This window comes from Xiphophorus couchianus, chromosome 12 (genome assembly GCF_001444195.1).
Source record: "Xiphophorus couchianus chromosome 12, X_couchianus-1.0, whole genome shotgun sequence".
In the NCBI taxonomy this organism is placed as follows: Eukaryota; Metazoa; Chordata; class Actinopteri; order Cyprinodontiformes; family Poeciliidae; genus Xiphophorus; species Xiphophorus couchianus.
In genome coordinates this window covers 9874045-9901989 of record NC_040239.1, presented here as the reverse complement: position 1 = coordinate 9901989, position 27945 = coordinate 9874045, and the positions used below count along the sequence as shown (strand labels likewise).

The following is a 27945-nucleotide window of genomic DNA, read 5'->3' as shown; positions in this document are numbered from 1 at the left end:
ACTATACACACAATCTATTTCAGACACTCTGACTAGTAGAAATTTTGTCAGATTTATCATTGAGTTGTATGGAGTTTTCAATTCAAGAGATCTACAATGAAACACATATATCAGATATCTACAATTAAATTATGACTAGTCATAAAGTACATTCAAGATATATAATTTTTTTGTTTTGGTAAGTCATTATTCTCATTAAAGATATCTTGAACAACACCATAATTCAAGATATCTTAAATATATTTTTAGATAGGCGATATTTATTTTTGGCTTGTGAAAATTAAATAATAGATATCTTAAAAGCAAATAATGACTAAGCAAAACTGAAAACCTTTAATTAGACGGATTTTATATACATGACATCTTAAATTAACATTCCGACTTGTCGGAATGACATCACGGATATCCTGATTTAGTATTCTGTCTAGTCAAAACGTCACAGACTGACGCTTTAGCTTTAGCTTCACCTTCTAAAACAGGGGTGTCCGATTCATTTTCATTTCTTTTGCCTCTTTTGACCTTAAATCAATGTTTTCTTTGTAAGTGGGAATTAGAAGCAGCTCCACAGAGCCTCAGTCCTTCTGTTCGCTAATAATTACTCAGTTTTATCATTCATCTTTAGTTAAACTAGACTGACGGGTTTTTGTATGTAATTCCAGTTTATGACCGCAGGAGGGCAGTAGAGAGAGAGAGTTTATGGCAAAAATATATACTGTATAACTCTTAAAGCAGAGCAGGGCGATTTCTGCCATCTGGTGGTCATAAATGGTAACTACAGCGGTAATTTGGTTTTGAATTGTTTTTAAAACAGAGCAGAGCGATTTCTTTTTTAGTTGGCCTCCATGAAACAAACACTGACGGTCCTGGCCCCCGTGGAAAAATCATACATAGACTTCTTATTTGTATAAATATTTTGGTATTAGTCTTTAAAATTCCAGAATTTGCACAGAACTTACTTTTGACTGTCTGATAACATGAATTTAAAATATTAAATCATGTGTTATGATCAATTACTTATATACTTGAGTAGATTTTTGTTTTTTACCAAATACTTTTGTATTGGTGGGCATCCCTTATTTTCCTTTCTGAAATGTGGCAAACGCAGCATTACTTAAATTCAAAAGGTTGCACATTTAAGAAAATAAAGTGCCAGAATGTAATCATATTTATATATACCTCAAAATACTCAACTGATTTGAGTCCTTCTCTTTATGTTTGGGCCAGCAATGAATTTCTATAAGACTAAGTTAAATATCTGGATTTATTTAAGTCAGCACCACAACCTCGATTGCTGAGTTGACCACAGCTGCTGCGTGGGTCACGTCCTACCATAGTGAGGGACAGAGCACACAATGGAAAAGCTCTCTACCTGAGGTAAAACTGAACTGCACATTAACCGGTTAGAGACTCACAACTCTAACTCTTCTGGGCTCAGACAGATACTTACAGTGCATAAACATTTGAGACTTCATGTATCCTGCTTCTGGCAGAAATGTGGTTTTGTAATCATATACGAAAATCATAACGAGAGAGGAAGGATATGAGATCCAGACGAGTGAGTTAATGAAACATTACAGGATGATTACTGACAAAGTAAACAATATGAACGCTGCATTGAGATATTAAGACCTTCTTGCAATTACAATACATCTGAAAATATTCTTTAAAATAGTATAATGAGGGTAAAAATTACAAAAAAGACTACAGTATTTAAAAAAAAAAAGTATGTTGAAGTTCCTGTACATCATTGCCAACAGTCAAAAAAATCTAAGGTAAACAAATTTGTTTATGTTACTCTGTTTATTTCAAGTTTACAAAAGTAATGAATGTTTCAGAGAGGAAAATAGTATGCAGATTACACATCGTTACAAATGAAACATACTTTAAACCGAGTTAAAGACAACAGACACAGAATGTTTTGGAATGTAGATTTATTTGAAACAGTAACAATAACTGTTAACTTGTGAACCAACATTTAAAACCTGCATTTATCCAGAAAAACACCCTAAGCATGTATTATAATATTTGATGTGTGTGAGAGAGAGGTCAGATATAAAATAAGATAAACATGAACTTCACCATCACGAAGTCGAAATGATACAAGAATAAAGTCGCAATATTACGAGAATGAAATTGTAATATTACCAGGAAATATTCATTTGACAATAAAGTAATATTCAGAAGTCATTGAAGTTGTCTGTTCAATAATCTTTTCATCATTGCATCTTTTATTAAAGTTAATGGCATTCATGCTAATATTTAATTTATTTCAATAACTAATATAAATTATCTATCTAGTTCTTTTCTTTTTTTGTTTTCACTTTTCCCCTCAGAATTAAATCCTGACTGGCAGTGGAAAGCGCATCCACTCCTCTGCCGGGTTCTCCGGTCCACGGCCCGGTCCACTCAGTCGGTTCTGGGCGGCTGGTCGTCCTGTAATCTCTAGTATGAAAAAATATTTTATTAAAAGTGCAGGTTGGACTGTTTTATTCCAGTAAAAGTACTAAAGTACACATTTTGAAATGTATTTAATTAAATAGGTTTAATCTATGTCAGTTCCCACTTTCTGAGAGACTGCAACACAGTTTGGTGACCTGTCTAGTGTGTACCCTTCCTCTTGCCCTTTGACCCCTGGAGATGGGTACCAGCACCCTCTCAACCTGAAGTGTGCTAGATAAAGTATGGATGGATGGAAATAAAAATCCCTTTTGGTAAAAAGTGATTTACACTTACTCTGGTGCCAGCTGGAGAGGAACTGCTTTAGAGACTACCACAAAAAATGAAAAGGCCTGAAATAATTTACTTAAAAAAGGCATAAAAGCTTGTAAATTGGAGGCCAGGCTTCAGTTTTCTCTGCATTTATGTGATATAGTTAAGTTGAAATTGTTTGCTGCTGTCTCTGGGTGTTTGTCTGTCAGGCTGTGAGTTGAGAGAACTGGAAACTTGAAAGTTTTCGCCCTGCAGCTGCAGCCGCACGTCTAGTTGGGAATATTTTAGCTCAGGTGATGTTTGGTGTAACGCAGCTCCTCTCCTTATAATCAGCCTTTTCAATTATTGATCAGCCTCCTGTCATGTTTGAATGAAACATCTGAGAAAAACATTTGTAGCCAGAATAAATTTAATATTTTGGGCATGTTTACACTGTGCTGTCATGTCAGGACAGATTTCTATGTGGCAGATATATTTTACTCAACTGTTTTGATCAACTCTGATTTATGCATTCCTACTACACTTCCCAGGATGCAATGGGTAGTTCCTCTGAGTAGAGCACAAAAAAAAGACTCAAGATACCAACACTTCAAAACAAAGAAGACATATTGAAAGTTTAAGACAATAAAATTAAAATAAAAGATGTATAAAGGGAGTCCTGCTGTGCTGATGTTTGAAGAAACGTTAACCTGCAGTGACTGGTTGAACCAGCAGGTGGCACAGGAGAGCTGAAATGTGACTGAAAAAATTTCCTCTGCTGGATTATTCCAATAAATTAAAGTATTTCTTGATGAAAGATTACTTTTATATCCTGTCTCACCAGTACACTCATCATCTGTGCAGAATCTGATATGAAATAGTTCTTATGCTACAAAAACCCACATTCACAAAGCAAAATTTTCCACTAAAAATGTATGAACAAGTTTGAACTTAAGACAATAAAATGCTGGCAGTTTGTTTGAAACTACATAAAATGAGATAAAGTCAGTATTTAATATATTGGTTCTCTTTTTGGATTGACAAAAATGTAAGTAAGTGGGTTTTGCTGCTCCATTTATGTTTATGATTTAATCTCTGAATACGGTCAGACTTTAATTCAGGTTGTTAAATGTTAAATAATCAGAGGGGAACTTATGCATAAAAGAAAAATATCAATTTTCTTTGTTAGGAAACTTTTATGTTCTGTAGATGCTTGCTATGTTTCCAGTATTTATTAAGATAATTTGTATAGTAGTCAGGTATCAGGTATTAGGAAAAATACTCCTAAATTTATATTTTTCCCAAAAAATTGTAGGTCAATGTAATTGAGTAATTTTGACTACTTACTATCCAACTCTGAGTTTTTAGTATTTTAAATTTGGTCTTCAAAAATACACCAATATTTCCACATAAATCCGTAATTTGGTTCATCTGATTTTGTAATTTTTAAATATTAAATGTTGTATTGTTTTGTCACTGTTTATTTTTTACTAAATACAGATCTTTTCTTCTTCTACTTTAGGACCGCCTCTTCTTCTTCTTCTACCACGGCGATGCCGGGCCTTCTGCCCCATCATGCTGTGGGTCAGTTTCATTATGAAGGATTATTTTAAAAATCTTCACCTCAACATCTAGAAGGTTCTGCAAATTTAAAGGATTCAATAATAAATCAATTAATAAATTCTTCGTTAGTAATCGGAGAACATTTATCCTCTGAGATCCTGTAACTCCACCAGGCTGAGCATGAATGAAAGTGGGCGGAGCCATGATGCTGTGGGTGTGTGTGTGTGTGTGTCAGAGGATTATCTCCACTGGTGTGTGGATGTGAGTCATCCTCATGTATAGTAAGATAATATTCATCATTTATTATTCATAAATCATTTTTTTTTTGCATCATTGTCAAATTAAATTTAGCGGGTTTTTTAAAATTCGACAAAATCTTTTTATAAATTATATATTTTTAAAATAATTTTTCATATTTCTAAAGGTTGTTTCCTCTTATTTAGAATAATGATGGGATTTTAATCACATTTCTCTTTCTGATTAAACAGCTGTTATATATATATATATAAGTGTATATATATATATATATATATATATATATATATATATATATATATATATATATATATATATATATATATATACATATATGACCTTGGGAGAGAGACTATATGGGACACCTTCTGTCAAATTTTAATCGGAGTTTGATGGATGATTGATTGATGACTAATAGATTTTGATTTCCGGTCACAGGATGCCCCTCCCCCACCTTTCCCACCCATCCCCCACCTTTCCCACCCCTCCCCCACCTTTCCCACCCATCCCCCCACACAGATCCGTTTTTCCCACGCCTTCAGACCTGTATGAGTTGTAAGAATAATACAGGTAAAATATGGAAATTATGAGTTTTAAGAATAATACAATTAAAGTATGAAAAACAATAAGTGTTAGATAATTGAGAATAATATACAATATAGTATATTTAAATAGGATGTTGTAGTTACCTCTGGTTTTAAACGGAATATCCTCCTGAGACACTGCGGAAACGGGCTCTGCGAGGCAGGTTAAAAAAATCCTAGTTGGGTGATTCTCATGACCTTTGGGGTCAAAACACATCCTCTGGCAAAGAATCAATAACAATGATGCTCGGTCTATATCTCCGGTTTTAAAACGGAATATCTTCCTGAGAATATTGTGTGAAACGGGAAAGGACTCTGGGAGGCAGGTTAAAAAAATCCTAGTTGGGTGATTCTCATGACCTTTGGGGTCAAAACACATGTTGTGCAAGGAAACTCTATGCCACCGACATCCTCTGACAAACAATCGATAACAATGGCGATCAATCTCTGGTTTTAAAACGGAATATCTTCCTGATCGGGTCTGCTATCAGCTCTTGGAATCTGCATATGTCACCACCCAGACCCCCTGCCATGGGTGCTTGTCTGTGTGTGTGTGTGTGTGTGTGTGTGTGCACCCGTAAGACTGAACACATACCTCTACAGAAAGCCTAGAGTTTTAACTGTTTTGCTGCTTTATTTTGTGGTAGCACGAATAGTCAGTGCTGACTATGAGTTTGTGATTTCCTTCATCACTTCAATTTTAAACTCTAATAGATTTTTTTTCTGTAACACTTGCTAGTGTGAAACATGTCAGTAAATGTTCCTCGTCTGTACACGTACTTCTTAAGAACATGTGACAGACAGTAAACAGGCCTACGTGAGGCTGCTCAAATTTAACTTTTATCTTTCCGCAGTTAAAGAATTTGTCCAGACTTTTCCAGAATTTGGCCCGGTATCATTGTGAATAATTTTGTTCAGTTTTTTTTCTTGCTGTTGAATCAACGCTGATCTTCCCACTGTTTCATGTTTTCTCCAAAATAGTAAATCTTGGTTTAAATACATTCGAAACTCAGATTGTTTTTCTGTAACACTTGCTAGAGTAATACATTTCAGGAAATGTTCCTCATTTGTACACGTACTTCTGAACAATATCTCACAGGGACTAAACAGGCCTCGGTGAGGTTGCTCATATGTATCTTTCAGCTTTCCCTCCACCCATTATCTTACACACTTTAGTGTGTTCACTAACAAAATATAATACACCTCTAATTCTTTAAATTTTTCATTATTAAAACTTTTAAATGATCAATGTGAACCATCAGTCTGTATTAAAATAATTAATATAATTCATATTATTTATTTAGATTTGATGTTTTAATGTGTGCCCTTGGATTTATATTGATTTATTCAATGTGTAAATATTTATCAAACTGAATAACCATTCCATTTTTTATATAGTATTTTTTTTCTTTTGGTGTTTGTTGCACAAATTTAAATATATGCCGGCTATCAGCCAACAATTAAATCAGTGAATTTGTGTTTTTTTCTTAAATACTCCCTCTCTCCGAGACTTACTTACATCTTCTGACAACTAGCTTATAATAACATTGACTAAATTTGCTATTGGTACACTTTACCTAAAAATAAAAATTAAACATACTCACTACACAACCATGCTCCAAGAGTTGCTCACAACATGGTGAATTGTTTTGTTACCTTTAAAATGATCTGCAGCTTTTGTTCCTTGGTCCTAATGATGCTGTTCACTAATGTTCACTAACAGACAGTACAACACCTCATGTAATTGATAAGCTTATAAATGATCAATGCGAAACATCAGTATGCGGTAAAGAAGATCATATCAGTCAGATTAAGTAAAATATCATTAAACTCAAAGCAATCAAAATTATATTTCTCTGAAAGGTCATTTTCCTTTTCAGGGAGCCTAGACTGAAAGGAATCATTGGAATATACTATGAAATATTTAATTTACAGAATCCCGATAATAAAACTTCAATTGTGAATTGAATGATTACATTGCATCTAGATACAAAAGAATCAACCGTTAATTAGTAATCATACTGACTAACAAGATCTGATCAAACAAGAAACTTGACTACCTCAAGGGATTTCTCACATTGGAGAATAAACCGTCTGACTTTCTTTAGCCATTAAATTTAACCTTACCAAAGTTTTGCCTTGGAGCAAACAGGTACTGAGTTTGAAGCGGATCAGACGCCTTCAGCCATCTGCTAAAGCTAGACTCCGGCCTTCCTCACTGTAAAATAAAACATTAGACTTAAAAAAAGTTCAAGCAAACATCACTGAATTATCATCGACTTGTTATTTGTACTAATCTTAAACAAGTGGCAGGAACGTTTGGATATAAAAAAAAAAGCTTTATAAGTTAATCTATTTAAGTTGAGTCCATGCAACAACTAAAATAAAATAAAAAGTGAACTATAGGAAAGTAGTGAGGATTTTGGGTGGTAAAAGTTGAACATTTTAACATGCCCAGACACTTTCTGCTCAAGCAAACCAAAAGGTTTTGAACAGAACAACCATGTCAAATAATGAGACCATGAATCTTTAATCTATGTAGCAAATATATTGCTGCTGCTGCTGTAAGCAGAAAATAAAATAAGTTTTACGGAGAATAATATTTTGGATGAGTTTAAGAATATTGTTTGCCAAAATCACACGGTGTAACTACACTTGTCTTTTATATGTAGCAGTAATTGAATCTTTTTGAGGCAATTGGTTTGCATAAATTAAAGTAAATACAACCTATTTTCCTGCTCCACATACTTAGCTAGCAATTTGCCAGTTAGCTTCCCAGTCTGAACTTCTGGGCAATGTCTTGATTCAGTCAAATCTTCTATCCTGTATCTCCTGAACTCTGATATTTTGCTTGCTGGTCTTCATCGTGCTCTGAATGCAGTATCTGGTTTCTCTTACTTTAACCCGCCCAACTTACACCTGATTGGCATGTTAGCCTTTTGATTCCCTCCCAGTGAGGCGGTGCTTCACAAAGCAAACTGTTTGTCAAACTGTTGATCTGCCTGATGGCTGTTTTAGAAGATATGGTGACTGAGGTTTAGACAGTACTAGCCGGCTCATGCAGCTTGTTTTTATTAGATGTCTGTCCTAAAAGTACATATCTTTAAAATATGAATAAATACGTACAATTCCATAATTATTCGATCCAACGGATATAGAAGTTTTGTAATAATGCAATTCAGTTATTTTACATTTTCTGGACTAAAGGAGGATTTCAGTTCAACACCTGTGGTTTCTTAATGTAAGTGTTTCTGCTACTGGACAAGAAACAGGGTTAAAAGAGGATTTAGAAAGCAAAATACAAAGATGATAGTTGTTTTTACCGAGAGCAAGGCTGTGACTAGTTATCAGGACAGAATGAGACCTGTAAAACTGTTGGGCCAATATGACCAAGGAGGGAACCAGTCATCTGCTCCAATAATTTATTAGCCTTTAGGAAATATTTTTGGACACAGCCATCCGTAGGAGCAAGATGAAGCAAGAACATCACAACATCGGATGTATTTTTTCATCCTTCTATCCGTGATTTAAAACTATTTTTAATTTTGTGTCATCTTAAAGATGGAAAGAGTCAATTATTTTTTCACCCATGGAAAAGTGTAATGTGTTTATTATGAGTAGGATTAACCAAGCTGAAGGAAAATAAAGAAAAAGGATAAATAAATATTCATTGATACAGAACCGAATCAGCAAATATGAACTTATGAAACTATTGAAACCTTCAAGAATTTTATGTTGTGTAAGATATTTAAGAAACTAATATTGAATCTGCGTTCATGAATTTCTTTATTTGGCCATTATCTGTAAAATACATTTACCTTGTGTTTTGTTGAACACCAGACATCTCATCTCTTTCCCACAGTTTTTCACTTAGTTCCACTACTGCTGTGGATTTTATAGTCAATGTTTAAAGCCAACAGAGTCTGAAGCGATGGAGGAAATTTACGTCAATATGGAACCTGTTGGACAAACTGCATCTAATCACACAGGTAAGAGCAAAGTTACAGAGAAATTTAATGTGTATTGAATTCAATTTTGCTAAGGTTGAGGTTTTTGTTAAGGTTGGAGCAGCTCCAAAGAGAGGCTCTGCCTCCATGCGGCTGTATGTTTGGGAATCCTGAATGTTTTACTTTTGGCTGAACTCATCGCCCTCAGTGTTCACAGTGAGTCTTGTTCTAGTCATCTTAATGATGTAAAAAGAGTAAATTTTATGTTTCTGTTATATTAAAAAGGCATTGTTCCCCTTTTGAAACCAAACTGATCAAATAGCAAGGGTTTAAAAAGAATAAAGCTTAGTGACTCAAAGTTTTGCAGAGAGGTGAAACATTACACTAAGACAAAACATTACACATGAGTTTGATTCATTTTCAACAATGGATGCATTTGCAGCCATTTAGGTTAGCGTGTCTTTAATATCTACTCTTTTTCAAACTATTTACCCAACGATTCATTGTTCAGTGTTACCTCAGTTTAAATTCTACAGGCATAACCAAAATCATGAAACTATCTTATAAGTCTTAAGTGAAAACATGGTCTTGCCACTTCTTTTTGCAAACATGTTTGTTAATTTTATTTTTTTTTCAGCTCATCACATGACAGCAGATTTTTCTGACATCAGCAACATTCTGACCGAGCAGAACAGCAGCAGCAAGTTTCCCTCCATGAACGCTAACTTCACTGAAACGGCTCCACGAGCTGAAGACACTTTAAGGTTGGTCAAAAACTTTTAAAAATTTGGATCTCGTTAAAAATTGAATTCTACTCTGAATTGTAGAGTATAACTAATAACTTTCCTTTTTGGTCTAATTGAATATAATGTAAATGAACAACTTTTATTTTAATTTATTAAGTGCTCTATCATTTGCGTGTGTTAAAAAACAACAACGTAAAACAAACTAAACTTTGATTTTTTTCTCCTTAAAGGGAAATTGTGTCCTACAGAACGAACAAACATCAGTTGTTCCTGTTCATCCAGGGGCTGCTGAAGAAGAGAAGAGCAGATCCACTAGTGATGGATGATTAGGATCTGTGTTCACTGTGATATTATTCACCAACAATAATGTAGCTTACGGTGTTACATAAAATCCTAAAGATAAAATGTTCACTTCCAACTGTTGTGACCTGCATTTAATAACACAACAATTTTACCGGTTGTACTCTGTGTTTTTCTTTCTTGTTAAAACTCTGACGTGATAAACAAATGTTAGAGGATGGTTTTGTGCGGAGGATCGGTTTAGCATGATGCGCTCTGAATGTGTCTAAATGTGACTTTTACTACGAAACTTTATGGAGTTCCAGTTGTGTCCGGTAATAGAGGATTAAATTCTATCTTGGTAGAATTATATTTCTACATTTCCAATTATTTACTATCATTTGTAATAAAGTGATGCCAACACCACGGATTCAACAGTGAGGAGTTTGTTCTAGTCATCTTAAAGATGGAAAGAGTCAATGTTGTGCTGATTCTGAGTAACTGAATGATTAACTGAATGACTTTTTATTCATTTCAGAGTTCAATCAGCGAGGTTATTCATTTTTGTGGTGGTCCTAGTCTAAGAAAGAAAGAAAGAAAGAAAGAAAGCAGCAAATGTACATGTTGGTTCCACCGGCTTCCCCCTGAAAATACGGATAAATTCAGTCATTGTAGGGTTAAAGTAATTTGAAGAAGGAGAAGCGTATAAACAAGTCAAGTCAATGACATGATGCATTCTGCATTTTTAACTCGGTTAACTTAACTTTTTTTTTTTTTTTACTGACTTTAATACATTTAAATTGCTACGTTGTTTGATAAGTAGAATGGAAATTACTTTTTTGTAAACGGTCTTGTAAATTAGCGTTTTATAAATCAACTGAATTGAATTAAGAAATTTGACCTTCGGATTGGACTGAAGAGAAATGATGAGCAATGTTTTATGGGTTTGGGTTTTGTAAAGCAAAGATTGGTATTTTTAATTTTTAATTTTTTTTTTGTAACATCAAAAGTTCATTTTTGAGGCAAAAGTAAGAAATTTCTAAAAATTTCAAATTGCATTTTCCTACATACCGTTGCCTGGTGTTTTAGCAGGTACAGGTTGTCAAAAACCATGATCTTAAATTTTATTTACAAAGCAATTTTCAAAGAAAGTCATAATATCCTGTACAACATAATTCACAGGTTACAAATACTAAAAGGTCTAAAACAAGCATCAAAATCATTATAAACTCATGACAAAAAAAAAACTTATGACAACAATCTTGGTCCTGAATTTGGGTCAGGAACAATGAGACACAGCCTAGTGTGGGGCCACATGTAGAGGGGATAAGCAAGGCTGTAGTAAGCGCCGTTACCAATTTGGTACTTTGTGGTTATAGTTTTCTCCAAGTTGCGTTTAAGAAAGTATGAACATGGGCAAAACTGAGGAACTCTATCAATCAACCAACTGGACATTGAAGTATGTCACCGGAGATTTGTTCTCCTGTCCACGCGTTGAATCCTTGGCCCACTGCATCAGTGAAGACTGTCGCATGGGAGCAGGCATAGCGGTGATGTTCAAGAAGAAGTTTGGTCGAGTCTCAGAGTTAAAGGAGCAGAGTGAGTCATACTTGTTACTAAAGTCTTTGTTTTGGAAAAAATGTTTTATGTTTTTTACAGTTCATTCAAATGTATGAGTTCAACAGCAAGTGCTAAATGATATCCTGTTTTGTATTTTTTTTGTATGTCCTAATAGAGAAGCTGCCGGGGCAGTGTGCTGTTCTGACACATGATCAACGTTTCATCTACTATCTGGTAAACATACCACAATTATACTGCATAGGACCAAAAGTTGTTTCATTATTCAATCTGGTAACTGTATCTTTCCTATTATGTGTCTCAGATCACAAAGAAAAAAGCCAGCCAGAAACCCACGTATGTCAACCTAAGACAGAGTCTGGAAGACATGAAATCTCACTGCTTACAAAATGGTGTCAATAGAATATCAATACCCCGGTTTGTAGGAACTACTGTGAATAAATGACTATAATAATTACCCTTAAATCTTCTTCTTTATTGGGAATAATTAATCAATTTGCTTGTCTCGTATCTCCTCCCTCAGAATTGGCTGTGGCCTGGACCAGCTGCTGTGGTCAAAGGTGTCAAAGATCCTGGAACAGATCTTTAAAGAGACAAATATCTCCATCACAGTGTACAGCCTGCCCTGTGTTGGGTCAAAGCTTCAAATGCATGCCGTGTAGTACATTTTCATTGGGGGTTTTTTAGCTTTAAATCCTTTATAATCCCTTAAAATTTTGGATGAAATCAACACTCCTTAAACGGTTTTAAGGAAATAATAAATAAGGAAACAATAAAAACCTCCCCATAAGATGTTTAGATACAAGACTTTTAACATCCCGCTGATGTAAAAATGATGTTTCTTGCCATTAAAGATACAAAACTTATTCCAAACACTGATGTTGCACTCTGTCACTATCACACTACATGATGCTACTACTAAATCATGCTACACAAAATGATCCAACAAATCACCTGAGGCAGGTAAAATACAATAGTTATGCCTAAAATTTGTTTTTTTGTTTTTCTAAATCTATATAGTTGTTGAAAACGTAGCTTTTCCTGTGAATCTGTAAATCTAAATTGTGAAAGAGTTTGCTTCTCTAGCTTTATTTTCCTGACCCAAATTCAGGACCAAGATTGTTGTCATAAGTTTTTTTTTTTGTCATGAGTTTATAATGATTTTGATGCTTGTTTTAGACTTTTTAGTATTTGTAACCTGTGAATTATGTTGTACAGGATATTATGACTTTCTTTGAAAATTGCTTTGTAAATAAAATTTAAGATCATGGTTTTTGACAACCTGTACCTGCTAAAACACCAGGCAACGGTATGTAGGAAAATGCAATTTGAAATTTTTAGAAATTTCTTACTTTTGCCTCAAAAATGAACTTTTGATGTTACAAAAAAAAAATTAAAAATTAAAAATACCAATCTTTGCTTTACAAAACCCAAACCCATAAAACATTGCTCATCATTTCTCTTCAGTCCAATCCGAAGGTCAAATTTCTTAATTCAATTCAGTTGATTTATAAAACGCTAATTTACAAGACCGTTTACAAAAAAGTAATTTCCATTCTACTTATCAAACAACGTAGCAATTTAAATGTATTAAAGTCAGTAAAAAAAAAAAAAAAAAGTTAAGTTAACCGAGTTAAAAATGCAGAATGCATCATGTCATTGACTTGACTTGTTTATACGCTTCTCCTTCTTCAAATTACTTTAACCCTACAATGACTGAATTTATCCGTATTTTCAGGGGGAAGCCGGTGGAACCAACATGTACATTTGCTGCTTTCTTTCTTTCTTTCTTTCTTTCTTAGACTAGGACCACCACAAAAATGAATAACCTCACTGATTGAACTCTGAAATGAATAAAAAGTCATTCAGTTAATCATTCAGTTACTCAGAATCAGCACAACATTGACTCTTTCCATCTTTAAGATGACTAGAACAAACTCCTCACTGTTGAATCCGTGGTGTTGGCATCACTTTATTACAAATGATAGTAAATAATTGGAAATGTAGAAATATAATTCTACCAAGATAGAATTTAATCCTCTATTACCGGACACAACTGGAACTCCATAAAGTTTCGTAGTAAAAGTCACATTTAGACACATTCAGAGCGCATCATGCTAAACCGATCCTCCGCACAAAACCATCCTCTAACATTTGTTTATCACGTCAGAGTTTTAACAAGAAAGAAAAACACAGAGTACAACCGGTAAAATTGTTGTGTTATTAAATGCAGGTCACAACAGTTGGAAGTGAACATTTTATCTTTAGGATTTTATGTAACACCGTAAGCTACATTATTGTTGGTGAATAATATCACAGTGAACACAGATCCTAATCATCCATCACTAGTGGATCTGCTCTTCTCTTCTTCAGCAGCCCCTGGATGAACAGGAACAACTGATGTTTGTTCGTTCTGTAGGACACAATTTCCCTTTAAGGAGAAAAAAATCAAAGTTTAGTTTGTTTTACGTTGTTGTTTTTTAACACACGCAAATGATAGAGCACTTAATAAATTAAAATAAAAGTTGTTCATTTACATTATATTCAATTAGACCAAAAAGGAAAGTTATTAGTTATACTCTACAATTCAGAGTAGAATTCAATTTTTAACGAGATCCAAATTTTTAAAAGTTTTTGACCAACCTTAAAGTGTCTTCAGCTCGTGGAGCCGTTTCAGTGAAGTTAGCGTTCATGGAGGGAAACTTGCTGCTGCTGTTCTGCTCGGTCAGAATGTTGCTGATGTCAGAAAAATCTGCTGTCATGTGATGAGCTGAAAAAAAAATAAAATTAACAAACATGTTTGCAAAAAGAAGTGGCAAGACCATGTTTTCACTTAAGACTTATAAGATAGTTTCATGATTTTGGTTATGCCTGTAGAATTTAAACTGAGGTAACACTGAACAATGAATCGTTGGGTAAATAGTTTGAAAAAGAGTAGATATTAAAGACACGCTAACCTAAATGGCTGCAAATGCATCCATTGTTGAAAATGAATCAAACTCATGTGTAATGTTTTGTCTTAGTGTAATGTTTCACCTCTCTGCAAAACTTTGAGTCACTAAGCTTTATTCTTTTTAAACCCTTGCTATTTGATCAGTTTGGTTTCAAAAGGGGAACAATGCCTTTTTAATATAACAGAAACATAAAATTTACTCTTTTTACATCATTAAGATGACTAGAACAAGACTCACTGTGAACACTGAGGGCGATGAGTTCAGCCAAAAGTAAAACATTCAGGATTCCCAAACATACAGCCGCATGGAGGCAGAGCCTCTCTTTGGAGCTGCTCCAACCTTAACAAAAACCTCAACCTTAGCAAAATTGAATTCAATACACATTAAATTTCTCTGTAACTTTGCTCTTACCTGTGTGATTAGATGCAGTTTGTCCAACAGGTTCCATATTGACGTAAATTTCCTCCATCGCTTCAGACTCTGTTGGCTTTAAACATTGACTATAAAATCCACAGCAGTAGTGGAACTAAGTGAAAAACTGTGGGAAAGAGATGAGATGTCTGGTGTTCAACAAAACACAAGGTAAATGTATTTTACAGATAATGGCCAAATAAAGAAATTCATGAACGCAGATTCAATATTAGTTTCTTAAATATCTTACACAACATAAAATTCTTGAAGGTTTCAATAGTTTCATAAGTTCATATTTGCTGATTCGGTTCTGTATCAATGAATATTTATTTATCCTTTTTCTTTATTTTCCTTCAGCTTGGTTAATCCTACTCATAATAAACACATTACACTTTTCCATGGGTGAAAAAATAATTGACTCTTTCCATCTTTAAGATGACACAAAATTAAAAATAGTTTTAAATCACGGATAGAAGGATGAAAAAATACATCCGATGTTGTGATGTTCTTGCTTCATCTTGCTCCTACGGATGGCTGTGTCCAAAAATATTTCCTAAAGGCTAATAAATTATTGGAGCAGATGACTGGTTCCCTCCTTGGTCATATTGGCCCAACAGTTTTACAGGTCTCATTCTGTCCTGATAACTAGTCACAGCCTTGCTCTCGGTAAAAACAACTATCATCTTTGTATTTTGCTTTCTAAATCCTCTTTTAACCCTGTTTCTTGTCCAGTAGCAGAAACACTTACATTAAGAAACCACAGGTGTTGAACTGAAATCCTCCTTTAGTCCAGAAAATGTAAAATAACTGAATTGCATTATTACAAAACTTCTATATCCGTTGGATCGAATAATTATGGAATTGTACGTATTTATTCATATTTTAAAGATATGTACTTTTAGGACAGACATCTAATAAAAACAAGCTGCATGAGCCGGCTAGTACTGTCTAAACCTCAGTCACCATATCTTCTAAAACAGCCATCAGGCAGATCAACAGTTTGACAAACAGTTTGCTTTGTGAAGCACCGCCTCACTGGGAGGGAATCAAAAGGCTAACATGCCAATCAGGTGTAAGTTGGGCGGGTTAAAGTAAGAGAAACCAGATACTGCATTCAGAGCACGATGAAGACCAGCAAGCAAAATATCAGAGTTCAGGAGATACAGGATAGAAGATTTGACTGAATCAAGACATTGCCCAGAAGTTCAGACTGGGAAGCTAACTGGCAAATTGCTAGCTAAGTATGTGGAGCAGGAAAATAGGTTGTATTTACTTTAATTTATGCAAACCAATTGCCTCAAAAAGATTCAATTACTGCTACATATAAAAGACAAGTGTAGTTACACCGTGTGATTTTGGCAAACAATATTCTTAAACTCATCCAAAATATTATTCTCCGTAAAACTTATTTTATTTTCTGCTTACAGCAGCAGCAGCAATATATTTGCTACATAGATTAAAGATTCATGGTCTCATTATTTGACATGGTTGTTCTGTTCAAAACCTTTTGGTTTGCTTGAGCAGAAAGTGTCTGGGCATGTTAAAATGTTCAACTTTTACCACCCAAAATCCTCACTACTTTCCTATAGTTCACTTTTTATTTTATTTTAGTTGTTGCATGGACTCAACTTAAATAGATTAACTTATAAAGCTTTTTTTTTTATATCCAAACGTTCCTGCCACTTGTTTAAGATTAGTACAAATAACAAGTCGATGATAATTCAGTGATGTTTGCTTGAACTTTTTTTAAGTCTAATGTTTTATTTTACAGTGAGGAAGGCCGGAGTCTAGCTTTAGCAGATGGCTGAAGGCGTCTGATCCGCTTCAAACTCAGTACCTGTTTGCTCCAAGGCAAAACTTTGGTAAGGTTAAATTTAATGGCTAAAGAAAGTCAGACGGTTTATTCTCCAATGTGAGAAATCCCTTGAGGTAGTCAAGTTTCTTGTTTGATCAGATCTTGTTAGTCAGTATGATTACTAATTAACGGTTGATTCTTTTGTATCTAGATGCAATGTAATCATTCAATTCACAATTGAAGTTTTATTATCGGGATTCTGTAAATTAAATATTTCATAGTATATTCCAATGATTCCTTTCAGTCTAGGCTCCCTGAAAAGGAAAATGACCTTTCAGAGAAATATAATTTTGATTGCTTTGAGTTTAATGATATTTTACTTAATCTGACTGATATGATCTTCTTTACCGCATACTGATGTTTCGCATTGATCATTTATAAGCTTATCAATTACATGAGGTGTTGTACTGTCTGTTAGTGAACATTAGTGAACAGCATCATTAGGACCAAGGAACAAAAGCTGCAGATCATTTTAAAGGTAACAAAACAATTCACCATGTTGTGAGCAACTCTTGGAGCATGGTTGTGTAGTGAGTATGTTTAATTTTTATTTTTAGGTAAAGTGTACCAATAGCAAACTTAGTCAATGTTATTATAAGCTAGTTGTCAGAAGATGTAAGTAAGTCTCGGAGAGAGGGAGTATTTAAGAAAAAAACACAAATTCACTGATTTAATTGTTGGCTGATAGCCGGCATATATTTAAATTTGTGCAACAAACACCAAAAGAAAAAAAAATACTATATAAAAAACGGAATGGTTATTCAGTTTGATAAATATTTACACATTGAATAAATCAATATAAATCCAAGGGCACACATTAAAACATCAAATCTAAATAAATAATATGAATTATATTAATTATTTTAATACAGACTGATGGTTCACATTGATCATTTAAAAGTTTTAATAATGAAAAATTTAAAGAATTAGAGGTGTATTATATTTTGTTAGTGAACACACTAAAGTGTGTAAGATAATGGGTGGAGGGAAAGCTGAAAGATACATATGAGCAACCTCACCGAGGCCTGTTTAGTCCCTGTGAGATATTGTTCAGAAGTACGTGTACAAATGAGGAACATTTCCTGAAATGTATTACTCTAGCAAGTGTTACAGAAAAACAATCTGAGTTTCGAATGTATTTAAACCAAGATTTACTATTTTGGAGAAAACATGAAACAGTGGGAAGATCAGCGTTGATTCAACAGCAAGAAAAAAAAACTGAACAAAATCATTCACAATGATACCGGGCCAAATTCTGGAAAAGTCTGGACAAATTCTTTAACTGCGGAAAGATAAAAGTTAAATTTGAGCAGCCTCACGTAGGCCTGTTTACTGTCTGTCACATGTTCTTAAGAAGTACGTGTACAGACGAGGAACATTTACTGACATGTTTCACACTAGCAAGTGTTACAGAAAAAAAATCTATTAGAGTTTAAAATTGAAGTGATGAAGGAAATCACAAACTCATAGTCAGCACTGACTATTCGTGCTACCAGCGGTGCTTCACAAAGCAAACTGTTTGTCAAACTGTTGATCTGCCTGATGGCTGTTTTAGAAGATATGGTGACTTAGGTTTAGACAGTACTAGCCGGCTCATGCAGCTTGTTTTTATTAGATGGCAGTCCTAAAAGTACATATCTTTAAAATATGAATAAATACGTACAACTCCATAATTATTCGATCCAACGGATATAGAAGTTTTGTAATAATGCAATTCAGTTATTTTACATTTTCTGGACTAAAGGAGGATTTCAGTTCAACACCTGTGGTTTCTTAATGTAAGTGTTTCTGCTACTGGACAAGAAACAGGGTTAAAAGAGGATTTAGAAAGCAAAATACAAAGATGATAGTTGTTTTTACCGAGAGCAAGGCTGTGACTAGTTATCAGGACAGAATGAGACCTGTAAAACTGTTGGGCCAATATGACCAAGGAGGGAACCAGTCATCTGCTCCAATAATTTATTAGCCTTTAGGAAATATTTTTGGACACAGCCATCCGTAGGAGCAAGATGAAGCAAGACCATCACAACATCAGATGTATTTTTTCATCCTTCTATCCGTGATTTAAAACTATTTTTAATTTTGTGTCATCTTAAAGATGGAAAGAGTCAATTATTTTTTCACCCATGGAAAAGTGTAATGTGTTTATTATGAGTAGGATTAACCAAGCTGAAGGAAAATAAAGAAAAAGGATAAATAAATATTCATTGATACAGAACCGAATCAGCAAATATGAACTTATGAAACTATTGAAACCTTCAAGAATTTTATGTTGTGTAAGATATTTAAGAAACTAATATTCAATCTGCGTTCATGAATTTCTTTATTTGGCCATTATCTGTAAAATACATTTACCTTGTGTTTTGTTGAACACCAGACATCTCATCTCTTTCCCACAGTTTTTCACTTAGTTCCACTACTGCTGTGGATTTTATAGTCAATGTTTAAAGCCAACAGAGTCTGAAGCGATGGAGGAAATTTACGTCAATATGGAACCTGTTGGACAAACTGCATCTAATCACACAGGTAAGAGCAAAGTTACAGAGAAATTTAATGTGTATTGAATTCAATTTTGCTAAGGTTGAGGTTTTTGTTAAGGTTGGAGCAGCTCCAAAGAGAGGCTCTGCCTCCATGCGGCTGTATGTTTGGGAATCCTGAATGTTTTACTTTTGGCTGAACTCATCGCCCTCAGTGTTCACAGTGAGTCTTGTTCTAGTCATCTTAATGATGTAAAAAGAGTAAATTTTATGTTTCTGTTATATTAAAAAGGCATTGTTCCCCTTTTGAAACCAAACTGACCAAATAGCAAGGGTTTAAAAAGAATAAAGCTTAGTGACTCAAAGTTTTGCAGAGAGGTGAAACATTACACTAAGACAAAACATTACACATGAGTTTGATTCATTTTCAACAATGGATGCATTTGCAGCCATTTAGGTTAGCGTGTCTCTAATATCTACTCTTTTTCAAACTATTTACCCAACGATTCGTTATTCAGTGTTACCTCAGTTTAAATTCTACAGGCATAACCAAAATCATGAAACTATCTTATAAGTCTTAAGTGAGATTATTCTCCAATGTGAGAAATCCCTGGAGGTAGTCAAGTTTCTTGTTTGATCAGATCTTGTTAGTCAGTATGATTACTAATTAACGGTTGATTCTTTTGTATCTAGATGCAATGTAATCATTCAATTCACAATTGAAGTTTTATTATCGGGATTCTGTAAATTAAATATTTCATAGTATATTCCAATGATTCCTTTCAGTCTAGGCTCCCTGAAAAGGAAAATGACCTTTCAGAGAAATATAATTTTGATTGCTTTGAGTTTAATGATATTTTACTTAATCTGACTGATATGATCTTCTTTACCGCATACTGATGTTTCGCATTGATCATTTATAAGCTTATCAATTACATGAGGTGTTGTACTGTCTGTTAGTGAACATTAGTGAACAGCATCATTAGGACCAAGGAACAAAAGCTGCAGATCATTTTAAAGGTAACAAAACAATTCACCATGTTGTGAGCAACTCTTGGAGCATGGTTGTGTAGTGAGTATGTTTAATTTTTATTTTTAGGTAAAGTGTACCAATAGCAAACTTAGTCAAAGTTATTATAAGCTAGTTGTCAGAAGATGTAAGTAAGTCTCGGTGAGAGGGAGTATTTAAGAAAAAAACACAAATTCACTGATTTAATTGTTGGTTGATAGCCGGCATATATTTAAATTTGTGCAACAAACACCAAAAGAAAAAAAATACTATATAAAAAATGGAATGGTTATTCAGTTTGATAAATATTTACACATTGAATAAATCAATATAAATCCAAGGGCACACATTAAAACATCAAATCTAAATAAATAATATGAATTATATTAATTATTTTAATACAGACTGATGGTTCACATTGATCATTTAAAAGTTTTAATAATGAAAAATTTAAAGAATTAGAGGTGTATTATATTTTGTTAGTGAACACACTAAAGTGTGTAAGATAATGGGTGGAGGGAAAGCTGAAAGATACATATGAGCAACCTCACCGAGGCCTGTTTAGTCCCTGTGAGATATTGTTCAGAAGTACGTGTACAAATGAGGAACATTTCCTGAAATGTATTACTCTAGCAAGTGTTACAGAAAAACAATCTGAGTTTCGAATGTATTTAAACCAAGATTTACTATTTTGGAGAAAACATGAAACAGTGGGAAGATCAGCGTTGATTCAACAGCAAGAAAAAAAAACTGAACAAAATTATTCACAGTGATGCCGGGCCAAATTCTGGAAAAGTCTGGACAAATTCTTTAACTGCGGAAAGATAAAAGTTAAATTTGAGCAGCCTCACGTAGGCCTGTTTACTGTCTGTCACATGTTCTTAAGAAGTACGTGTACAGACGAGGAACATTTACTGACATGTTTCACACTAGCAAGTGTTACAGAAAAAAAATCTATTAGAGTTTAAAATTGAAGTGATGAAGGAAATCACAAACTCATAGTCAGCACTGACTATTCGTGCTACCACAAAATAAAGCAGCAAAACAGTTAAAACTCTAGGCTTTCTGTAGAGGTATGTGTTCAGTCTTACGGGTGCACACACACACACACACACACACACACAGACAAGCACCCATGGCAGGGGGGTCTGAGTGGGGACATATGCAGATTCCAAGAGCTGATAGCAGACCCGATCAGGAAGATATTCCGTTTTAAAACCAGAGACTGACCATCATTGTTATCGATTCTTTGCCAGAGGATGTCGGTGACATAGAGTTTCCTTGCACAACATGTGTTTTGACCCCAAAGGTCATGAGAATCACCCAACTAGGATTTTTTTTTAACCTGCCTCGCAGAGCCCTTCCCCGTTTCCGCAGTGTCTCAGGAGGATATTCCGTTTAAAACCAGAGGTAACTACAACATCCTATTTAAATATACTATATTGTATATTATTCTCAATTATCTAACACTTATTGTTTTTCATACTTTAATTGTATTATTCTTAAAACTCATAATTTCCATACTTTACTTGTATTATTCTTACAACTCATACAGGTCTGAAGGCGTGGGAAAAACGGATCTGTGTGGGGGGAGGGGTGGGAAAGGTGGGGGAGGGGTGGGAAAGGTGGGGGATGGGCATCCTGTGACCGGAAATCAAAATCTATTAGTCATCAATCAATCATCCATCAAACTCCGATTAAAATTTGACAGAAGGGTGCCTATATCGTCTCTCTCTTGGGTACAGTTTCTGTTGTGTGGAGAACCTTAAATCCTCTTTTTACCAGATCACACAGATAAGTTTGTAAAAATTATCAGAGGCACTGTTGCAAATTAAATACAGTTTATTGAATTCACAAGTTCCTTTGGACAAAGATAGTCAGTTTATTTTATTATACAAAAATGAGCACATTAAAAGTAAGAGTCTATGCTGGTCCTGGAAACCTCATTGCTGAGAGACATTTAAAACCCAATTAAATAAAGTTACACTGTTTGGGGGAGGAATAATAATAAATAAATGTAACTGCTGATTACCTGTCTCGCTAACGAACCAGCTGCGCTCTGTCACAGCGTCTTCCAAATATGGGCAAGAGGAAGAATGCGCAGCACCATACTTTCGGGACAAGATGCCCCAGCTACTATATATACAGTATATAGACAACATGTCTCTTAATTTTGTTTGTGAATCTCTGTAGATAAGCAGTTAATATTAGAAAACCGTATCTTCTCATGGGTCTTAGACCTGCTAGGGGTTAAAGGTCAGATCCTAGAATCGCCCCTGCAGTGGCCTCCTTGAAATATACTCAGAAACAGAATTAAAGCAATTCAAACACAACAACATCATTAATGTTTATGGTAAAGGAAACAATAAAAGTAATATGAAGTATAATATAGCAAATGTTTGATAATATATATAATTTCTTCAACACTATTCTAAGGCTATTCAACATAAATCCTAATATTTACTGTTTCCTGCTGTGATCTTGCCTTAACATTTCTGCTGATATGATTTTATTTCTGTAACCGCAGTTCAGTCTGTTTGCACAACTTGTCACCATAGCAGAGTGCGGACAGCAGCACAGTGCAAACTAATCCCGATAACGCGCTCAGTGATCATATTGTTTGAGAAGAAATGTTATTTTTTAAGTTGTTTGGCTCATGAACCAGGTGTTCTGACCGGTTCGCTCTGACAGAGCAAAAATGCTTCTGTGCTCAGAGTGAGCCAGTTGCTGCCATTTTTGGAGTCAGGAAGATTTCTGTTTGGACAAACAAGAGAGCAACAACTGATAAATTTCTTGTTTGTCACTTCTGAGTGGATGTTCAGCGTCATAAGAGTGGGAAGTGAAGTTTTCCCAGACTGCAGCCCTCCTTGTGACGACTGGAGGAGTTACTAACTTAGAACATTTACACAACGCACTTGAATAATGCTGTAATTTGTTTATTGGGGGAGATGCTAACAATAATGTTGTTAGCTCTGTTGGGAGATGGGGAGGAAATAAAAACCCAGCTAAAAGAAATCTTTAGCTAACATGATAGCAACGGCTCTGTAGTTGAGGAGAACAGAAATAAAAACAGCTAAAACAAATCTTTAACCAACATGTTAGCGGTGGCATTATTGAAGAGGGGGAAGAAATGCAAACATCTAGCTAACACGTTCTTAGCCGTGTCTCTGTTGTAGATGGGGAAGAAATAAAAAAACAGCCAAAACAAATATTTAGCTAACATGTTTTTAGCGTTGACTCTGTTGTAGAGTGTTAGCCTTGGACTGCAGTTGGCGGCAACAGGAAGGAAAATAGCCTTCAGCTTCCATTAGTCCTCACTAAAATTAGTCATTCATGATCTGCTTTGTGTTGCAGAGGAGCAGTAGCGATAATTAGCCATAATTAAAGTTCATTGTCATGAGCAAAAACAATGAACCATGAAGCCAGAAGGTAGAAGTCATGCTAGAATGCAATATAAAGACCATTAGTTTTAAAAATATTAGTTTGTTTGCAAACTTGCCTTATCTTTATTTTTCTACTTCATTTTCTACCCAGTGGAGGTCTTAATTGTGCACCATTAACATCATAGTTGTGCTCATGAATACAAAAAGTAGCCCTTGCCACCCCATCTGCAGGCTTTCTTTCCCACTGTGAGGTGAAGACTGTTTATTTTTCTTCAAGTGTTTTTCAGAGTAAACGACGTAGAGCTCCGTACATCTTTTCATCTTCATCTGGTTGATCAACGCTGGGTAGCCAATTTCCACAATACTGACTGTGTCATCATTCGTCTCATTGTTCTGGAGAGTCTGTGAAACGTTCAGATTTGTAACATCAGACTTATTGAGAGGGTTGTTGGTTGAATTGGCGGTGAAGGAGACGTTCCCTGCTGCAGTGATGTTGCTTCTTGTGGTAGTAGCTGTGTTAGTTGCAGAAGTTGTTGTTGTTGTTGTTGTGGTTGTTGTTGTGGTGGTGGTGGTCAGTGGTTTGGTTTCTGACCTCTGGTTCTCTCCTGGCAGAAGGTCCGTCCTCTTCATGCAGGAGGCCATGAACTTGTCAAATTCCTCAGGTGGTTGATTGAACTTGTAGTCCCTGCTGTAGTCGTCCCTGTCAGAGGATTTCCTACCGTATCGCTTGTACATGTAGTAGTTGTAGTAATACTCCTGGTGGGGGTTGAGGAAGTGGAAATTGGGATGGGGGAACTTCCCTAATCCGTACCCCAGGGCCATTCCTGTCATTGCCCCTCCAGCCGCCGCCATTGCCGCACTGCGTCCGAACCCTTTGGATTGATCAGACGGAGCAAATCCCATTTTCTGAACCGAGTGAGAGAATGGAGAACCACCCCCACCTCCGTAACCACCATATCCAAAACTCCCACCGTAGTGAGGGCTCAGGATCCTGTTGTTTGGGTTGTGGTTGATGTAGCTACCTGGATAGTTTCCATAACCTCCTCCATACCCTGGAGCTGGGTAATGACCGGCAGGATACTGTGGGTAGTGAGGGTAGCTTCCATGGTAAGGAGAACCTCCATGTTGGTTTGGATACTGAGGATAACCTCTTGCTGGATACCCAGGGTAGCTGCCTGGGTTGGAGTAGCCTCCATGTTGGTTTGGGTACTGAGGATAGCCTCTCGCTGGATATTGAGGTTGGCTTCCTGGGTACTGAGGATAGCCTCCTTCTGGTTGCTTAGGGTAACTTCCTTTATTTGAAGTGGGATTTTTGGCCTTATCCAGGATTGAATGTTTAGTTTTGGCATCCAGATTAGTTTTTATCTTTGTCGTCTTAAAAGGCTTTGGCAGTTTGATTTTGCCTGCCACTGAGAGATGAATGTGAGCTAAGAGCACGGACAGACACAGGAAGGCTAAAAGCTTCATCTTTACTCTGTAAACGGTAAAAGAAAAGAAATTTCATAACATTCTTTCTTCAAACAAGTCCTCCCCAATTAAAACCAACCAAACTTTTTGTGCTGTGGGCCAAAATTGTCAGCTCAGAAAAAAATGTAAATTACCAAAACTGTTTTCATTTTTTGTAAACATAAAATAAGCATGACCTATCTTAATTAACCAAATAATCTGATTATTTTTTGTAGAAATGGGATTGTAGATCCAAAACTTAAAATGGTTTTTAAACATTTCCCTTGTCAAAGGCATCCAGTTTGCTTATTGTTTTGGACTCAGTTGAAGAAAACTGAAAAAATATTTAGTAATTTCTCAGCAATATAAACAGGATTTAGGTCAGGCGTCATTTGGAAACATTTAGAGTACAGCCATTAAAAGATTTAAGTGTACCAAGATAGACTTTAGAGTATTATTCCACTTCCACAACGAGTAAACGTGGTCTTAGTTACCATGACAACAGAAGGGAACTGGAAAGCTTCAAAAGATAATCACTTTGTTTTGCATCTAACATTTTTGTAACATTTTGATTTAAAAGTTGTAGGTTTGCCCTAATTTATTCTTGAATTGTGGTTGGGGGGCCACAAAAATATCTGTCCTTGGCCAGAAATGGCCCCCGCACCCTACTTTGAACACTCTTATGTAAACTTTCTCACATCTTTCTAACTCAACATTCTCATCAAGGACCAGGGTTTTCATCCAGCAGTCAGTCATCCAGCCGCCTGCCATGTTTTTGAGGTGAAAAATGTTTAAAGTTGACAGAAAATTTTAACACATCACCTCATAATTATGTATTATTGGAAGACTGGAAGATTAACACCTAAACACCAACTATAAAGTCTTAAAAAAATGGAATCATGAAAAAAAAAAAACTAAATTAAATAAACAATGCTAAGCCTGGTGGGGGCACAAGTAAAGCCTGGTGGCCCGCCAGGCTTTTAATACACTGAGGGAAACCCTGAAGGACCGTTACCTGTCATTATCATTAAATTACCTTGGAGAAATGTTTGTTTCTTGTATTTTTTCTTTAAAACTTGGATTTAGCTTCCCTGTTTATTCGGTAAATCATCTTCTTTTTTTACACAATTAAAATTTGAGTAAAAAGGTTTATGCACCTCTCTGAAGGTCACTCAGCTCTTACACATTCCTCAATCCTTGTACAAATAAACTTTTCTCTTTTATCAAACTTTATTCTATTTTGAGGTTGATTAAACTGATGTGTCTGGTAAAAATAATGGAAAATAAATGAAAGGCATGCTCAGATTAAAGCCTCCACCTGCTTCAGCTCGGCCCACCTGTCACCACCATGAAGCTGTCAGGCTGAAAATAGCTCCAGATCAACAACAGGCAGCAGCGCTTCTCTCCTGTTTTCAGTTTGTTGTTTTAAAAGCTCAAAACATTACATTCAAGTACTTAAAACAAGATAAATGTAAAACCCTGAAACGATCTCTACATTCTCTGATTACATAAATACTGTTTTGTTGTTGTTGTAAACTAAAATGAGAATTATCCACTGCAGAGTGTTAGCTTCGTCCTGTTGAAAAGTTTACCCTGATTATATATTGTTTCTGTCTGTAACATTCATTAAAACAGAGATAAACATACTGACCTGAGCTCTCAGCACGGCAGCAAACAGAACAGTTTCCCGTCCGTCTTCTGCTCTCCTTAAGTTTCAGCCCCTCCTGCCTCTTATGTGACCCAGTGTGAATAAATTAGGAGGCAGAAATCCCTTTTCCAGGCAGATTCTTTGCACAGATTCGTCTTTTTGTTCAACATCTTTAACGGAGAACATGAAGTGATCTGTCCGGATCAAAACTTTAATCAGATGTTTCTTCATAAACTTTAGGGTGATTCCATCCAAAGACAAGAAGAAATCATCTGAGCGTCTTTTAAAAACCATCCGCATCTGCAGATGGTTTAGTAAATGCTGCCCCCTGCTGGTCAAGAAATAAAATAAAATAAATGGGTCCGCTGAATCAGTATTTCACCAAGTTTTCATCCACAATATAAACACGCACCGGTAAATATATATCACTAACGTAAATTTGTAAATTCAAAATGTAAAACCCTTAAACACCGTAGTTTCATTTCACATTTCAGGGTTTTATTTCTGTGATAAATACAGTTAATTATAACAGAAACTTTTGCTCTTCTGAAAAATTATAAATTATCACATAAAACCAATTTCTGCTACAGAAATGCTGCGTTATGCTTCACAATAAATAATTTAAATCCTCCACAAGGAAGGTCAGGAACAAACGTTTCCTGGTAAAGAATGCTGGTTCCTAGCAAATTAATGGAAAGTTGAGTAGAAGGAAAACAACTGGTGAAAATTCAAACAAAAGGAGCTCTGACCAAGCGTTAAGTGCAGCAGATACTCTTATGAGCGTTGACATTTCTGTAATAAAAATCATTTTATTTGTCCTATTCTAATTTTCTGAGAATCTGAATGTGAGAAAAAATAAGGAAAATTAGCAAATTAACATAAAATATGTAGATTATGACAAAAATGTATTTATTTTTGATATTCTAATTTTGCATTAACAGGTCATAAAATAAACAGCAACTTGAACCATTTTTTTTTTCTCTACAGTAAAATCATGAATTTTTTTACATTCATTTATTCTGATTATTTTCATGTATAATTTCTTTGTTTTTATATCAACTATATTTAATGAGTGAATGAAAACAAAAATAAAAAATAAATAGATGGTGAGAAGCTCCAATA

At 35.1% G+C, this 27945-nt stretch overlaps 2 protein-coding genes and 2 long non-coding RNA genes across 5 annotated transcripts; 2 read left to right on the top strand and 2 right to left on the bottom strand.

Moving 5' to 3' along the window:
• Window positions 1–8255: 8255 nt before the first annotated feature.
• Window positions 8256–10488, top strand: LOC114154016 (uncharacterized). Its single transcript, XR_003597457.1, has 4 exons — window positions 8256–8331; window positions 8953–9253; window positions 9675–9801; window positions 10014–10488. It is a non-coding gene; the product is annotated as an uncharacterized LOC114154016 (long non-coding RNA).
• A 1213-nt stretch (window positions 10489–11701) lies between these two features.
• On the top strand, window positions 11702–12508 carry LOC114154015 (ADP-ribose glycohydrolase OARD1-like). The gene is made up of 3 exons (XM_028032746.1): window positions 11702–11856; window positions 11945–12057; window positions 12164–12508. The coding sequence occupies exons 1-3, from the start codon at window positions 11758–11760 to the stop codon at window positions 12300–12302; spliced, it is 351 nt and encodes a 116-aa protein (XP_027888547.1). The 5' UTR covers window positions 11702–11757; the 3' UTR covers window positions 12303–12508.
• Window positions 12509–13596: 1088 nt separating this feature from the next.
• On the bottom strand, window positions 13597–15829 carry LOC114154017 (uncharacterized). The gene is made up of 4 exons (XR_003597458.1): window positions 15754–15829; window positions 14832–15132; window positions 14284–14410; window positions 13597–14071 (listed from the first exon to the last, which is right to left on the bottom strand). It is a non-coding gene; the product is annotated as an uncharacterized LOC114154017 (long non-coding RNA).
• A 6341-nt stretch (window positions 15830–22170) lies between these two features.
• On the bottom strand, window positions 22171–27659 carry LOC114155223 (uncharacterized). Of its 2 annotated transcripts, XM_028035008.1 has the most exons (3): window positions 26827–27659; window positions 24950–25203; window positions 22171–24877 (listed from the first exon to the last, which is right to left on the bottom strand). In XM_028035008.1, the coding sequence occupies exons 2-3, from the start codon at window positions 25194–25196 to the stop codon at window positions 23889–23891; spliced, it is 1236 nt and encodes a 411-aa protein (XP_027890809.1). In that variant the 5' UTR covers window positions 25197–25203; window positions 26827–27659; the 3' UTR covers window positions 22171–23888. The 2 variants fall into 2 exon arrangements, with proteins under 2 accessions (XP_027890809.1, XP_027890808.1); XM_028035007.1 differs by having other exon boundaries at window positions 22171–25203; window positions 26827–27657.
• Between the last annotated feature and the right edge of the window lie 286 nt (window positions 27660–27945).

Coding starts and splice junctions, on each gene's coding strand:
- LOC114154015 (XM_028032746.1), top strand. CDS start 11,758: ATGATATCCTGTTTTGTATTTTTTTTGTATGTCCTAATAGAGAAGCTG. Junction 11,857..11,944: donor AACGTTTCATCTACTATCTG/GTAAACATACCA, acceptor TATGTGTCTCAG/ATCACAAAGAAAAAAGCCAG. Junction 12,058..12,163: donor AATAGAATATCAATACCCCG/GTTTGTAGGAAC, acceptor CTCCTCCCTCAG/AATTGGCTGTGGCCTGGACC.
- LOC114155223 (XM_028035007.1), bottom strand. CDS start 25,196: ATGAAGCTTTTAGCCTTCCTGTGTCTGTCCGTGCTCTTAGCTCACATT.